At 44.0% G+C, this 16863-nt stretch overlaps 1 protein-coding gene across 14 annotated transcripts in view; it reads left to right on the top strand.

Annotated features, from left to right (window-relative positions):
• EXD3 (exonuclease 3'-5' domain containing 3) overlaps positions 1 to 16863 on the top strand; it is a 353448-nt gene that overhangs the window by 93744 nt on the left and 242841 nt on the right. For 12 of the 14 annotated variants that reach the window (XM_014570610.3, XM_006117367.4, XM_025181796.2 and 9 more), the window contains 3 exons: positions 5582 to 5646; positions 11063 to 11230; positions 12451 to 12618. In XM_014570610.3, the coding sequence (XP_014426096.2) occupies positions 5582 to 5646; positions 11063 to 11230; positions 12451 to 12618 (401 nt within the window). The remainder of the gene's footprint in view (positions 1 to 5581; positions 5647 to 11062; positions 11231 to 12450; positions 12619 to 16863) is intronic. The other 2 variants (XM_014570611.3, XM_075905829.1) reach the window with 1 other exon arrangement.

The following is a 16863-nucleotide window of genomic DNA, read 5'->3' as shown; positions in this document are numbered from 1 at the left end:
GACATGATAATAAAGACAGCATTTTAAAAATGAAAGCCTGCCCATTTTCAGGCTAGAGACGTGACTTAATGTTGCTTTGGAGAAGGCCTGAACATTGAGAGAAAGAACTTGACCTTATCCAGCAATAAAGTGCAGCTGTAATTGACTGATTGATGCAACCCTAAGTTGAAGTTATATTATCTTCTTTCTCTTCCAGTTTCTTTTAATTAGCTGACTATAACTCTTTCAGGCTTCAGGCTGTGTGGTGTCTATTGGCTCTTGACACAAAGAAGAACTATCATGAGATTTTTCACTGGTAAATTTCTCCTCTGGGATTTGATGTCTCATTTTCCCCTGCAAGATGCACCAGTGGCTTTAGTTAGTAAACGGATTTCTGTTGCCAGTAAAATTGGTGAATAATGTAATTGAATTTTGAAATGGCACATGACCAAAACCATCATTTTACTTCACCCGCCCGAGAGTGCCAGTTTTGTCATGATCACGATGTGTTTTGAATGAACAGATAGAAGTTTCTGGCTTTCCTCAGAGGCAATTTTCCAGCTTAAAAATATAAACACTGTGGTTTTCATGGTTTTAAATATAACCACCGATACTGAGAAATGGAAGAGACTGGATTTACAATCGCCCCTTTTATTACTGGACAATCAAAGAGGGTTTATTTTCTTAATTAAAATGTTGAATGCTATGGAATCACTGTCAAAAAACTTGAAAACATGAATGTGGAGTTTGGGGGTGGGGCCAGAGGGGAAGTCAGGTAGTTTATGCCTGCAGTGAGGAGGTGCAGGATATGCTTCTTTCCCAGCGCTCCACCAAAGCGTCGGCCTTTTCCCGCCACAAGGCGGTGGGATCTCGGTGGGGCTCAGCGCCGCCACTGCTGTTGCAGATGCAGATCAGTGCCCGCTGCAGTGATTGTTGATGAGATAGCAGTGTCCCTGCTCTACCTCGCAAGTGGAGTAGGTCACCAGTCCAGGGCACAATGAGACTTTGGACCACTAACTCACTTGTCATTTGTTTATCTGATTCAGGACTTGAGAATCGCACTTGCCAGTTAGTGGGGAGCTTTCCATGGCGAGCCATTAGGCTCTCAAGAATGCCACTTTTATCTGAAAAGTAGTTGGTCTGGTTGGCAAGAAACCTGAGCTAATGTAGTGTGGTCTTCCTGAGCCTACAGGCTGCCAGCTCCTGTGCTGCTGCCCCATAATGCTGCGCATCGCATGCCGCAGAAAGCAACTGACAAGACCCCACATGGGCAGGGTTGGAGAGCCCTGTGACAGCAGCAAAACTGTCAAGAATAGTGTTCATTTCATGCTCCTGCTTTTGATATCTAAAGGCTGCTTGTGGGACTGGTACTGGAGCTATTCTTAGAGGAGAAGGGCCAGACCATGGAGGGAGAAGGAAGATACTGAAGACATCTGTGTAGTCTTCACCGCAGCCAGGGGAATGGGGAAGAGATCTCCTCCCCACAGCCGCCAGAGAAGGGATGTAATAATATAGTCGATCAACCGCTAAGCAAAAACTTATAGGTTACTGCTATAGACTACACGCATTTTCCCCCCACCCTTTGCCAGTACATTTTTTAGCAGGCTGGCCAGCAGCCCATCTCAGTCCCAGGACCTACCCTGCTGCGGCTCTGCATTTAAAGTGTATTAGGAGCCAGGCGGGCAGACAGCCCAGCTCAGTTCTGGCTCATGCCAGGTCTGGGAGCTCAGACCCTTCCCCCCAGACAGGGGCTGCCCAGGGACTATGGAATAGTCAACTAACTGATAAGAATTCGTGAAGTTAATCGACTGTTCAATTAACCAATATTTAACATCCCTACTCCAGAGGCTCTGGTTGTGGGAGAGGAGACAGGCAGCTCCTCCCTGCCAGTAGCTGGAGAAATGTAGACCTTCAAATATATATCATGTTTTGTAGCCAAAGGCTGAGAGGATAGGAAAGGGTGTCCACACAGGGTTCAGTAGAGACTCCAGTACCCTTGTGAATATTGCTGTGGGGCTGTGCAGCAGACGGTTTTGCCTCTGAGCTTCCCCATCTGTGTTTGTACCTGTCATCGGATGGTAGATGTTCTGTTCACCAGGCCTTGATCAAATGTTCTCAGAAACACTCCATGTAAACACTCCATGCAACTAAAATGATTAGGGGTTTGGAACGGGTCCCATATGAGGAGAGGCTAAAGTGACTGGGACTTTGCAGTTTAGAAAAGAGGAGACTGAGGGGGGATATGATAGAGGTCTGTAAAAGCATGAGTGGTGTGGAGAGGGCAGATAAAGAAAAGTTATTTATTAGTTCCCTAAATAGAAGAACTAGAGGACACCAAATGAAATTAATGGGGAGCAGGTTTAAAACTAATAAAAGAAAGTTCTTCTTCACACAGTGTGTAGTCAACCTGTGGAACTCCTTGCCAGAGGAGGCTGTGAAGGCTAGGACTATAATAGAGTTTAAAGAGAAGCTAGATAATTTCATGGAGGTTAGGTCCATAAAAGGCTATTAGCCAGGGGATAAAATGGTGTCCTTGGCCTCTGTCTGTCAGAGGCTGGAGAGGGATGGCAGGAGACAAATCGTTTGATTATTGTCTTCAGTCCACCCCCTCTGGGGCACCTGGTGCTGGCCACTGTCGGAAAACAGGCTACTGGGCTAGATGGACCTTTGGTCTGACCCAGTATGGCCGTTCTTATGTCTACACGAGTTAGTAGAGGGAGAGAAGGGGACTGCTGTGAGAATTAGGATTTGTGTAGCGTACTTACTGCATCTGTGTATTTCTATATACGATTCCTTGTTCAGGGGAATCAAGCAGTAATTGTTTCTTTCTTGGATGGAGACACAGGGACCTGCAGTGAGCTTGAGTGTGGTTGCTTTCTAAGGAAGAAATTATAGTTGTGCGTGTGTTTTTCTCACTATTGTGCTTTCTCACATAAACACGCTGTGTAAGAATACTTTTGTCCAATGCTCCTCCCTACTTTCCTTTCCAATTTGCCTTGCTCTTCCCCCCTTCTCCTGTTGTTTTGCCCGGTTCTTCCACCAGACCTTCCTGCAGCAAGAGACACTGCAGCAGCTGATGCTAATGTCCATTTTAACCTCTTTTTTTTCCTCTGCCAGCAATGTGGGAAATCAAGACAGACAAGGAGAAATAGCCTGGTTGCTGAAACTATGTCTTGACAGCAGCCCTGGACATCCAGGAGAACATCTTACATAAAAACGGCCAAAGTGGGTCAGACCAAAGGTCCATCTAGCCCAGTGTCTTGTCTACCAACAGTGGACAATGCCTCTCCTGTCACCCATTCCCAGCTTCTGACAAACAGAGGCTAGGGACACCATTCCTGCCCAGCCTGGCTAATAGCCATTGATGGACCTAACCTCCATAAATTTATCTAGGTCTTTTTTGAACCCTCTTAAATTCTTGGTCTTCACAACATCCTCTGGCAAGGAGTTCCACAGATTGACTGTGTGAAACAGTACTTCCTCTTGTTTGTTTGAAACTTTCTACCTATCTTAGGTCAGATCCATCAGACGTGCTATCTTGGGTCAGATCCATGGTTCATCCAGCCCAGTATCCTGTCTTCCAAGAGTGGCCAGTGCCAGGAACTTAAGAGGGAATGAACAGAAGAGGACAGTTTGAGTGATCCATCCTGTGTTGCCCAATCACAGTTCTGGTAGTTAGAGTTTTAGGGGCTCCCAACACAGAGGGTTGAGGTTCTGACCTACCATCTGTGAACTTACCTGATTTTTTTCAAAGGAGGAATAACTGCTGGGAAGATCCTGCAGTTTGCTGAATGCCTGGGTTCCAGCAGGACTGTGGGAATGCAGGAAAGAGAGGGAGTTAGCTAACGTGGGAATGATAGCTGAAAGAGGTGGCACTTGGCTATCTGGTACGTCCTATTGAAATTCTTTAATTTTTGTGAAGTTGCTTTGTACTTGTGATGCCTTGTGGCATTTATCCTGCGTCTGGGAAGATGTTCTTCAGAAAGGCTAGTGGCAGTGCTGCTCACTTTAAGTGAACCGGAGAGACTAATTACATTGCTACTTTTCTGACCTTGTCTTCAAGCTGCCACAGGATTTCACTGTGAAAAGATTAGGGGGGAAATCACCAAAGGAGGAACTTGTTTTGATGACAGAGCTTGTTTTGATGAAAGCTCGTAGCTTAAACTCTTTGGGATATATTATTGGCTTTTCATACATTTCCCTTTGAAATCTGTGAGGAAGGTGTACAAGTATATGCGTGTGTATAAATGATGAATTTTTATTCTTCCAAAAGGAAAATCAGTGGCTCGATAATTGTTGCGGAGCTTGACTTTACCAGTGAATGATGATGTAAAATATTATACAATGAATTGCAAATATCACACTTTATAATGTAGCTTAGTTGAAGCAAAAGTTTTTCACTTTAAAGTAGCTTTTTTGTTGGCCAAAGTGGCATACCATGATAAATAGTCTTTGCACATTTTGAAATCCTTTATCCAGGTTTTATATATAGCATATAGAAGGTGGTTTAATTGTGGGTCTTTTTGAGGTTTAATTAATTAACCCAAAGGCTTGAGCCTATTTTTAAGTAGACTACATTGTGGACTTCAGAGGTTAGCAAAAAGTTCCCCCAGTAACATGTTCTAACTGATGCAAAATTGAGTAAGAATATTCTTATGAACATGCAAAAAACAATATTCAGAACTAGAATAGTTTTTAAATTAAGTATGCCTAAGTTTTGATTGTTCCAGGTACCTCATTCTGACTGGTTTGATGCATAAGAGATGTTAATGTAACTTTTCAAGTGGTTAGAAAATCTACTTTTAAAACATTCTGATGACCATTTTGATCAAGAAGGCTTGAAAAGTTGCTGTGATTATTGGTTTGGTTTGTGAAAGCAGTGAAAAAGCCCAGATGACATTCTCATAATTTATTCTGCATCACATCTTTGGTTTTGGGGCTTATTATCCTCTCATACTCTCGGATAAATTGTGCCTTGTCAGGCTCACCATAACCCTGGGCCTAATCTAATCCCACATACAAGTATGCTGAGGCACAGCAGCCTTGCAGTGATTGCCCACTGACCGAGTGTCTCCTGCAGTTAGGAAGGCGGTCTCCAAACCAATTCTCCCACTTCAGTCTCTCATCTGAGTGCTGGGATGACATCCAAGCCCAGGTCTATTCCAGGGAAAGCTTCAGGAAGCACTGATAATCCTTGCTAAACTAAGCAAGAAACGATCTGTTTTAGGACTGTACAGTTTTTTAATTTCCAAAATGGGAGAGACCAGTCCAGTCCTATTTGCTGAAGAGCGGTAACATGATTTAGTTGTAAATACACCCTGAGAGCTTTGCACTGAACAATCATTTAAGTGGGTGTGGGTGTTTAGTTAACGCTATGCATGGATGATGTCTGTTGTGGTTTTGTTAGGCTTTCAAAGTGAGGGGTTTTAGCACTTTAATCCTGAATGACAGTTGGAAGGTTGGTGGTTTCAAACAGTGGCATGGAGGGGCCTATTTCTCTTCAGCAGAACAATGCCCCAGTGTATGTGGACTGCCTGTACAGAAGCACTAAATCTGTTTTGTTTTTCTCTCTCACCCTCCCCTCCCTTTTCCCCCCCCCCAGGCCAGGACTCACTCCTATTGCTTAAAAACCTTCAGTCCCTCTGGACAAAGAAAGAAATGAACAAGGTAAGGCTGTCTATATAGGGAACCTCCCTTCCCACTGGAGCTAATAACAGTATGCAGAGCATGTCCAGTCTCTGAGCCGTTGGGTCAGCCCCACAATTCTTCATGATTGCTTTCAACTTCAATGCAGAGGGGAAGGACCTACAGATCTGCAGTGTGAAGGGAAATAAAAGGCAGACTTTTCCAATGAGCAGCAGTCGTGGGACACACATACAAAGACTGTAGCAGACAGGCCGAGTTGTTAAAAAAAAAAGAAGCTCATCTTTTATTTTAAACAATTTTTCTCCCCTGAATATAGCGAGCAGAAAATCTGAAAATGTGAAATATCCGGTCATCCTTAAACCTGGCAAAGAGAGTGTTGAAATCGCCAGCATATCTTCCCGGGGATGGGAGTGGGGGTCACTTTGCTAAGTGGATCAATATTTAAGCCTCCATATTTCATGGCTGTCTTTTCCTGTTTTTATTTCTGGAGCAGTGTGCTGGAGTTTGGCTGGACAGTGTCTCTTTGAAATTGAGATATATTTAACCAGTCCTATATTTTCTAGGTGCTACGTATAAATTTCTCTGAGGGAATGATACATACTATGGATGTAAAATCCCATTAAATTAGTTAATTGGTTAAGTAATTAAGTGAATTAGTTAATTAATTAAATGGGACTGCATGGGAGTAGAGAGGGTATTTTAGCTCAGCTGTTTCCGGCCCAATGCAGGGCTGCTGGCTCCCAGCAGGTCTGTAGCAGCAGCCCACCGCCCGTAACTGTTGCCAAATGTAGATGAAGTATGTATTAGGGATGTTAACTAAGAAAACTAACAAAAAAACCTAGACGTAAGTGATTAATCTTTAGCTTCCCATGTTTAGCAATCTCTGCTTTGCAGTCAAGTTAATAGCATCAAGGTTTTCCTGATAGACCTGGGAATTTGCAAAATAATGTGTTGTTGAGTGGAACATACCCGCTGGGCTATATGCTAGTATGCCCAAAGGACCCTAGCCTACATGCTACATCCTAGTTGTCTGAATTGCTCAGTCATCATATTTAACTGGTGCGTTTATATCTTCTTGTTCTTCTGGCTTGTGGTTCTCCAGCCTTAGCCACTGAACAGATGGGCAGACTGCAGTCAAGAGGTATCTTTGAATGGTCAGTTACCAACGCAGTCTAGAGCTCAGCAAGTGTGAAGACTAGGGCTTCCTACCAAGTTCTGCAAGAGCGAAAGGAAAACGTTAATAGTGAGGGTTCATTCCACCTGGACAACAGCAGGCGAAAATCATCATCCAAATCCATACGCTCTGCAAACGGGAATTTGGGTGGATTGTAACCAAAATGTTATGAAAAGGAGCCTCTCAACTGAAGTGTCCAGTGCAGACTATATCACAGCTTTCTTATAGCAGAGGGAATTCTGCAGGATTCATCCCAGCCTCCGTAACGTATTCAGCAGGTCTCTTGCACTGCGCCACCGCAGGAGTGCATGTGATTTCAGACGATTTGCTGTGAATTGGCTCTGAAGGAAGACAGAGCTTTTACTGAGGAAATGTTCCTCAAACACAAAGTGCGGGTGCACTGCAGGCAGGCACAGCCACGTGGCTCTCTCTCCCTCCACTACTCTCCATATCTGCCAGTGCAGGTGTTCGAACCACTTCCCTTTGAAAGGGAAAGATGGGCCTCCCGACCACTAGAAAAGCCATTGGATGGATAAGGCAGGGAGCCATGACAGGGATGGTGAGGGGTAAAACATCTCTGTCATTCTAATGCAGGGCTGTGCTCCTGCTGTCTGCACTGCCATGATGCACACACATTGCTTCTTCAGCTGCCTTGACACTAGACCTATTCAGGCTTTTGAGCATTGCCTGCCTTCAGAACTACATTGCGTTCCATGCTGATGCCAAAGGGAGCTGTGTGCATTCCCTGAGAACAGAATAAGGCCCCGAATTTGCAAAAGCGGCGAGGAGTCCTGTGACACCTTATAGACTAACTGAAGTGTAGGAGCATAAGCCTTCGTGGGCAAAGACCCACTTCGTCAGATGCATGTCATCTGACAAAGTGGGTCTTTGCCCACGAAAGCTTATGCTCCTACACTTCAGTTAGTCTATAAGGTGCCACGGGACTCCTCGCCGCTTTTGCAGATTCAGACTAACACGGCTACCCCTCTGATACTTGATGCCCTGAATTTGTAACCATTCGGCCCCCATCTGCCACTTAACATCATCACTGTTCCAGACAAGATAATTTGAAGTAAAGTGACCCGAACTTTGCATGTACAGTAAATGAGTAAAGTTAAAATGATATACATTGATTTCATCAAGACCCCCGATGACTTATGCAGATGACTTCTATTAATGCTAAAGAGAGTTAATCACATTAATTAATCTTCTCCTTGTGAACACTGATAGAAGAATAGATCTCTACATTTGGCTAGGACCATGCTGGAGGTTTTCAGAGTTCAGTGATTTGTGCATAGAAGAAAAACTTTTTTTTTGGGTGTAATACAGCAGGATTAGTCAAAGGGTCTTTGCTTTTGTAACTTGGAATAAAGAGCTAAAATGAACAAAATAAAATAGATTGTGTAGCCCATAAGTTTAAGTTGCTAGCCTGCTTTACCATGTAACATACTTCTTTCTTGGACTGATTTGTGAACTCCGGTCATCTGAAGAAGTGGGCTGTGCCCACGAAAGCTCATGATACCATCTTTATGTTTTGTTAGTCTATAAAGTGCTACCAGACCATTTGATGTTTGGTTTGTACTACTTAGTTACTATATCCTGCTGTCACTGAATCAGAGTTCCAGTAGATGTTATTCATTATAGTTATTTTTGGTGTTTGGTTGTTCTGCAAGAAACTGCCAGATCTCTATCCTGTATGATTAGCTAAAGCAAGTTAGTCTGGGTAGGTGAGGAAATAAGATTTGGGCATGGTAGTTTGGGCGTGAATTAAGCAGTGCCAGTTCTCTATAAAACATCCATGCTGGAGATCACAGTTGTTTGCTCTTCAACTTCGTCTACCTTCTATCAAGTTATGAGTTCAGCTTTGCAGTGTAGCTTAGTCATTCAACATTTTTAACCTTCAAATTCATGGGGCATGCGAGGGACAAGTCTGTCTCTTACCACCAGGTCTTCAGGTCAGGGAGTGAGTATGCTAGGTATGTAGTTTTTATCATAGAAATGATACCACCCAGAGCCATAGAATTTTATATTGCCTGGTAACCCTATGTTTCACAACATTTGTTAGTCTTTAATTTATTTTAATAAAGTGTTAATGATTCGGTATTATCTTTGCCACGCAACTCGAGAGTCTCTTCCGAGAAAGAACTCTCTGTGTTCTCTCACTCTGTGGCCTTAATTGGGACAAAAACCTACTTATTTTCTGGTCAGATGCATCCTGTGGCAAGCCATAATCCCTGGCCCATACATTGAGGTCAACTTCTGGACACCAGCCAAAAAATTCTTATACATGGGAGTTAGTAGGCTGTGAAATAGTCTCCCAAAGAAACCCTGTCATGTGAATTATTGAAAACTAGATCTGCCATAGTTACAAATCTACGTTAAAAGAATCTTGTGCTGGAGGAATGATGAACAAGGTGATTCAGGTAGCACGTTCTGTCCATCCCGTCCCATTTTTCACTTCCTTGGAGCATTAGCAGACTTTAAAGAAGGATTTTCCCATTGCTAAGAATAGCTAAGTGATCCTTCATCAAAAATCAGTCCAGATGTACTGTCACTGCTCTTGCCAGTTTTGCGAGGGTTCTGAGCTAAGTTGGCATGAGTGAGAGCTTGCTCTCTCTCAGGCCATTGTGTTCTGCTCAGAGTCTGACTCCAGCCCAAGGAGATGCTGAGCTGTGCCGAGAAGGCCCTTGTTCAATCCCACATGTGCTGAAGTGGGGCTTTGGGAAAAAAGCCATTTCTGCAGAGTGCAGTTTACTTGGCTGGTCACTTTGTTTTCCTTTGGCTGTTGTGTCTGATACTTACAGTTGGATAAGAGCTTGTCCCACTGTAGCCTGGCTGCTGCTTCTGCTGAATTTTGCAGTGAGGGTAGAATTCTGTGTTGGACTTCATGAGCTCTTGCCACAGGGAAAATGCTTAGGGAAGGAGCAGACTTTTATCTAAACACACATCGTTGTTAGTCATCAGCATTGTTTTTGATGCAGCTGATAACCCAGGAAAGAGAAACAGATTTATATTTGTTATGGGTCTGAAGGTTTTCTCAACATGAAGGAGGCTATGGAAAATTACTGGCAAATCACACTGTCTTCCAGTAGCTATTTTAGATGAATAAAAAGGAAAAAAAACTAACATGCATATTATCTCTAGATTTTTTTGTTTTGTTTTCCGTATTCTTCTTCAGTCGTTTTGTGTTGATTTCATTTGATGCTGCAGCTGGGGACATCATATAGAATAAATTAGTAAACCTTGCTGCATACAGGAATCAGCATCCTTCAGATTTTGCTTCTTAGCCAGAAAAAAGAAAAGCAGCTGCTGTGATGGAATTCTTCTCTTCTGTCACTGCTCTCCCTCTGCTCCATGCCTGGATATGCACCATGTGGTGAAAAAGGTGCTTGTGGCGCTACTGAAGGATGCCACCTCTTCTCCCTGCCAACCTCTGAACTCATTGGAAACTGTTCTCTAATACAAACATTATAATGATATTGCCTAGTGCTTTAATTTATCACTTAGTCCAGATGGGGAGTAAGTTGCCTATTAGCATTCACAAAGTGAGGGTTCAGTTCCTTCACTTTTCTAAACAGATCACCCTGGAATTCCTTAGATTTATAGCATCATTTTTTCCATGTTCCATGCTTTTCAGCATCCCGTCTATAATTGTAATGAGCTGTCCACTATAAGAATGCTATGGTGGCCTAAACCAAGTACCTCACGCATCTTTGGAGAAAGGGAAGTTGGGTTTCAAATAAGGCAATTTGAGTTTTCAACAAGTTGATGGGAAATGTTTTATCCTGTATTAAAACCCTAACTCTTTAATTCTCTGGAGTTTTCACTCTAGTGTAAAGTGTTGCACAATTGTGATTGCAGTGGTGATATGATGAATGTAAAAGTTTGCAGTGCAGGAATGGAGGGTTGGTTTTGATCTGTAGGTATGTTGGAAGTGCAGGTAGGCGAGTTTGTAAATCTGCCTGCCTTTACTATCACCACTTCTCCAGTAACACCCTCCTCTCCCAGACCCTCAGCCTGCAGAACAACTTCTCTGTCTCTATAAGATAATTAGTGTGGGCAATTGCCGCCTTTCCCATTGGTTCTGAGGTGCAGCGGGCCATGAAGGAATCTGTAATGACATGATAAGTCACTGGAAGCACGGATGGTGGTTGAATGACAACAGTTACCTCTCTGAACAGATTCAGTTAAATAAGAGTAAATCTTTGTGCTGGCCGGGGGAAGGGAAGAATCACTAATCTCCTGGGTTTTGTATCTCGGCAGCTCAAGGAAGAAACCAGGAGGGGCTTTGCAGCGTTGGAAGACCCGCTGGCAGGACTCCTGGACATGCTGGAGAGCAGCAGTGACTGGCAGGGAAAAGGGCACTCCCTGGGATGTTACATCACCAATGAGCTGCAGCTGTGGATAAAGGAACATCCTGTAGGCCAGCAGGTTAGAGAGAGAAAGAGACTGAGCCTGAAGAAAGGGCCTCCCATTCCTACAGAGTCCAGTTCCTTTCCACCCTGTGACTTGCAGATGGAATTAATCCTGAGGCTCTCTGTTCCTGTGTCACTGGCCTGAAAGGAAAACGGCCACTGGTGCTAAAATACCTTCCCTTTTCCTCCGATAGCCTGGGAGTTCTGTCTCCCCAAATCAAGCTGCCTTGCTGGAATATGGAGCTTTCAGACGTTCCCTTGGCTGGAGGCTTGCCCTTAGGAACCACCATCCCTGCTGTCGGCAAAAGCCCACTCACTGTCTTCTCTCCCAGTTTTGCATGCACACAATGTTTACTCTAGGATCATGTAAGTCTTGCCAAATGGCAGGAGCGCCTGTCCCTCAGCATGCTGAAAGTGGTAACAATCTGGTTCTCCCCAGTAGCTTAGGTCATCACAAGTCATCCTTCCGTTTCCTGGCCCTGGTGCATTCTTACACCTTGAGATTTTGCCTTTCGGTACGTTGCTTGCTGTGAGTGTCAGGCGGCTTTGTCTTGGTACTGCTCCATTTTTCATTTCCCCCCGAGTGCCTGAGTGTGCGAGTTCAGCTGCTCCATTCAGAGCCCCAACATCTCTCTTTTCTGCCATTCCTGTCTGTTGTAGTTGAATTAAGCACAGGACCGAGAGTCAAGCTCTCCAGAGTTTTACTAGAATGACCATGTATGGAAGTGTGTATTAGTTATTGGGTTCCTATATCACAATGCCATCTGTTTGCCTCATGGCCACTCCAGGGCCTGGGAATGAAACTGACTTCTCATGTGTGGCAGGGAATGGCTGCCTGTGGAGAGCTGAGGGGTGGAAGAGCCAGGAAGCTTGTTTCTGCTGTGGGCACGTATCATTAAGGAAACCTGCTCCGACCTGCTTTCTAACTTCTGTGATGAGCTGGAGGTGTGAATACTGCAAGCAGTTCTGTTGGGGGCCGTTTCCTCAAGTTCTGATTGACCTTTATACCAGGCCTCTCCAAGTTGTACCCCACCAGCATTTAATGTTAGTTTAATTGGCCGCTGTAAAGTAAGTTGTGCAGTGTCTTGCCCTGATTTCTGTGTCAAAACTCCTGGTGGGAACTGGAGAACCCCTTCCCAAAGGGTTGCCTGGTCTGATGTTTTAAAATGTTCTGTTTTGACTGTCATTGAACTCTGTTGGTCTTTACAAAATCCACGTTTGACTCTGATTTCATAGTCTGGCTTGAGACTGAAGAAGCTCCAGGCCCGAGTGTTCAGAATCCTAGCCCAGAGCCAAGTTAATCTTCTTGACCCGCTGCTCAACATTTATCAGCTACATGCAGCAGACCGGACCAGTTTGCTTGGCCATGTCAGCCATATGTACCACAAGGGCAAGTACAAAGAGGTGAGTCTTGACTTTCAGTGAGATTTGCATACTGAGAGCTCCGATTCTCTGCTAGTGTCTGGGCCTGGTTTCATTGGGTCTGTGTAAATGCCATTTCACACCAGCAGCGGGGCCTGGCCGTGGAGGGATTTTGTATGATTGTTGCTCTGGATACAGTAAAAGCCAACCAGAAAGCTCTAGAAACCAGCATTTCTGACCTTGGAAAGTCCAGTTTATAGCTTGGTTGGTGCAGGCCAGCAGGCTCCCCAGCTGCCTCTGGGCATTCCCCAGATGCAGGAACATGTCCTGCTACTCCTAGGTGGAGGAAAGCTCGTGGGGCACCATGCACTGCCCACACCCTGAATACAGGCTCCCCGGCACCCATTGGTGGGTGCGTGGCCAGTGGGAGCTGCGGGGGCAGTGCCTGCGAGTGGAGGCAGTGTGCAGAGCAGCGTAGTCGTGACTCTGAGTAGGAGTAGTAGGGCCGTATCCCTGCTTGTGGGGAGCTGCCCTTTGTGAATGCCCCCCAGATTCAGCTTCCGCAACCCCCTCCTATGGGCCAGCCCTCTGCTCAAAGCCACTGCTGAATCCAAACCCTCCCAGAGCCCCTCCCTGCTCCCTTTTGCACCCCCCATCCCAGAACCCCCTCCTGCACACCAAATCCCTGGCCCCACCCCAGAACCCACATGCCAGCTGGATCCTTCACTCCTCCTGCACTTATTCTAGTTAACTGGACTATTTGACTGATGGCACCTCCCATTTCCCCAACATTTGGGATAAGAAAGCTTTTACTGCAGTGCTAACTCTTCCTTCAGTCTAATGCCTCACCCTGGGGGACACACAACTCCAGTCAAGCCTAGCCTCCTTTTGCAAGGCTTGAAAGAATTTGATTAATTTTGGGGTAAGTTATTTTGGATGCTTAATAACACAAAAAGTCCTTTATTTCCTGTTAAGGTGAGAGATTTTCTAAGGACACCATAGCCACTGAAACACTGAAATAGGGCCTGGCATTAGGACTAGCAGGCCTCGGCTGCAAGCTGTGACAGAGGGTGTCTGCATTGTGCTGATTCTACTTGTAGGGCTACTTTCAGATGGGGCAGTAAAACATTCAGCTGTGAGCCCCTTTAACCCCTTCTGTCCCTCCCTATGTCTTTCGAAGTTTGAAACTCTTCTAAACGTTTGCTCTTATTCTTTGCTTTCTCTGACCCCCTTGTTGAAGCCCTAAGGTTATCGATCGATTGGGGGGGGCGCCTGGATTTCAGTCTTTACTGTGGAGAAACACTCTCCATTAGTCCCCAAGACACTTTTAATATTCTTATGTGAACAAAGCATTTTTCAGGGTCTTCAATTTTGCCTTATATGTTCATGTCCCACCTCACAAATCCCAGATGAGAATAATGTCTCTGCAGACAATGAGGTCCCTGATATTCCTCAAGACTCATGTACTTCTCAAGCAGATCCGATCCCTCCCGGGGCCTTCGGTATTACAGCTACTTGAGGGGCGAACCAATTTGTTTTTCAGAATAACAGTAATTTGTGTAGCTGAGCCGAGCAGTCCCTTGGGATCTGTGAACTTTGTGTTGTCCCCTCCAATGCTAGCGGATTACAGTGGGTCAGAATGGAAGTAATGGTGGGATAAAAGTTAGTCATTGGAAGATAAATCTAGATGCCACAGATGTGAATGTTTCCTGCTTCTCAAAGTTATGAGCACCTTGGGAATAGAGGTTGTTCATAACTCTGAACAAAACATTATGGTTGTTCTTTCAAAAGTTTGCAGCTGAACCTGGATTTAATATAACTTTGAAACTTTCCTACAAAGAAGAAAAATGCTGCTTTCCCTTTAATTTTTTAGTAGTTTACATTTAATACAGTAGTGTACTGTATTTGCCATGTTCTTTTCTTGGTCTCTGCTGCTGCCTGACAGCTTACTCCTGGTTCCAAATGAAGTGTGTGGTTGACTGGTCAGTTCCTAACTGGTGTTCGTAACTCAGAGGTTCTACAATAATAGTAGCAGGTACATTCTGCGTGAAGCACCCCTGAAATAGGGGAGATGAGACGAGTCTCACTGGCCACTGGATGGCACTAATGCTCCCAAAACATATAGTGGGAGCTTTATTTTCCTGACGGTAAGTTGGGTGGCAGTTAAAGAAAAAGGCAGAAGTGTCTGTGTGGCAAGGTGCTGGAGATGTGTCCATTCTGGTGGGAATGCAGTTGATTGCAGCTGGTAGTATGTGGAATGCAGCACTGGAGGAATTGACAAAAATGGGTTTTAAGGCTGACAGTTGGAGTTCATGCTTTTGTTTGATAAGGGAGAATCGTCTCTAAGCACAGGTATTTAAAATGTCTGTGATACGGTTCCAGCTGGGGTGCTGTTAGCTATAATTCCTCTTTCTTACACAGATGCTTTTGGGAGCCAAGCATAATGGCCAGACGAGTTTCAGTAGTTGCCCTAAACCATACCCTGAGCTCTAGTGTTAAGAGTATTAGACTCTGTTTTGTGTTCAGGCGGAGCCTGGACAAAATGCTGTGCACACCATGTGTTGTGCAGGACTCCAAGGCGCTGACAGTACTGTAGCCTTTCAGAAGGTCTTTCTCTGGAGCGCTCCGTTTCGGTGTTGGTGAATGGCTTTATGAAAACCAAGATGGCCGCCAGTATTTTTTAAACAATGATGGAATTCAGCAGACCAGAGGCTAATATAGTGCGATGCTATTCTGTGAAGAGACGCTGAATAGGCCAGGCTGTGCTTTAGAAGAATGAGGGGTAGGCAGAAGGCAAGCTAGTGTTTCATGGTCATCTTATGTTACACTTCAGCCTTTCAAAGAGTGTCTGGGGCTGGTTGAATGAACCTCTCTTGCACTCCAAATGCAGGAATCTAAAGACAAAGGAGACTCTTGTCACTCGCAGGCCCCTTTAGCGAATAAAAGCCATTGTCACATGAACAGGGGCAGTCTGGCAGGCTGTGCATGCTTCAGTGCCCCATGATATCGCTAAGTCCCAGCAGAAATCACATTCAGGGCCCTGTCAGCTTTGATTAGTGGGGTCTCATGACTTAATGTGCTGCGAGATTTCATGTCTAAGGGTGGCGGCTGTCTTTCTGTGGGATGAATGCCCTCTATTGTCCACTGAGTTATTTTATTTACATTTTTTTAAACAGCTTATAAAGGTAAAAAGATAGCTGTGCCAAAAAAAAAAAAAATCAAATTCCTTTGCTTGTGGATCAGTAGTAAGTGCTTCTAGGGTCAGATACAGTGAAACTTGTTTTGCAGTCAGCATCAAAGTTCTGGTGTTGTTTAACAGCTTTATATTAAATTCTGAACAGGTGGCAGTGGAGCTGGGTTTAGGAAGGAAACAATAAATAATCTTTTTAGCCTTTGACAACCAGAAATATTCCTGGGCTTGAGAGAACTCCCACTCAAAGCTCTCTATGTTAGAAGTCTAGGGACTTTTCTTCTTCTTCTGTATGTTTTTTTAAACAAGAACATTGGGCCTAAGGATTAGCAGGGATGGGAAGATAATTTTTGCATTTAATTTTTAACAACTAAATGACATTATCCTTCTATATTTATATGTTTTCAAATATTAGCGAAAAGTTTCAGGAATTGATTCATTTTTGTACTGAAAATAAATTTAATAAATATGTTGTCTTGAGGTGGTAATTGATAGTTTTCATTAAAAAAGACAGATTTGTTAATTATATCTAGGGATAATTGCTGAAATAAGGAATTAGGCAATAAAGGCATTAAAATATATACTATTTATTTAGTTTAAATACACACATCTTAGCGTACTTAAACAAAAAATGCATTAATACAGGATTCAGGCTGAGAGTACATATCAGTAATTGAAAGTAAAATACATTACTGGGATGGCTGAGTTGTTCCAAAACCAAGCATGACAATCCCAGGCTATTCTGATAGGGTCAGACTGAAAAATGCAAACATGCTAAGGTTTAGCAAGTTACATTTCAGGCTCACACTCTCCCTTATGTCAGCCCTCTAGTGATGTCTTGCAATAATATAATTAAAGCATGTTCATGTTTATAGTCTTAAATGGATTAGATTCAACTGATGTTAGAATATCCATTATATTGTTTTTTTGCTGTAGTGTCGCTATAGGGCAGACTTTTGTTTTAGCAAGATCAGACTAACACGGCTACCTCTCTATTACTATTCAGACTTTCCTGAGCTGTTTTGTGGACAGTTAAAACCTTCCTGTGATGCATTTTACCGTAAATCACTGATATGTTACCTGCATTGTAATTTAGG

This window comes from Pelodiscus sinensis, chromosome 22 (genome assembly GCF_049634645.1).
Source record: "Pelodiscus sinensis isolate JC-2024 chromosome 22, ASM4963464v1, whole genome shotgun sequence".
Lineage (NCBI taxonomy): Eukaryota > Metazoa > Chordata > Testudines > Trionychidae > Pelodiscus > Pelodiscus sinensis.
The sequence above is the reverse complement of the archived record's forward strand: the minus strand, read 5'-3'. Positions and strand labels throughout refer to the sequence as shown.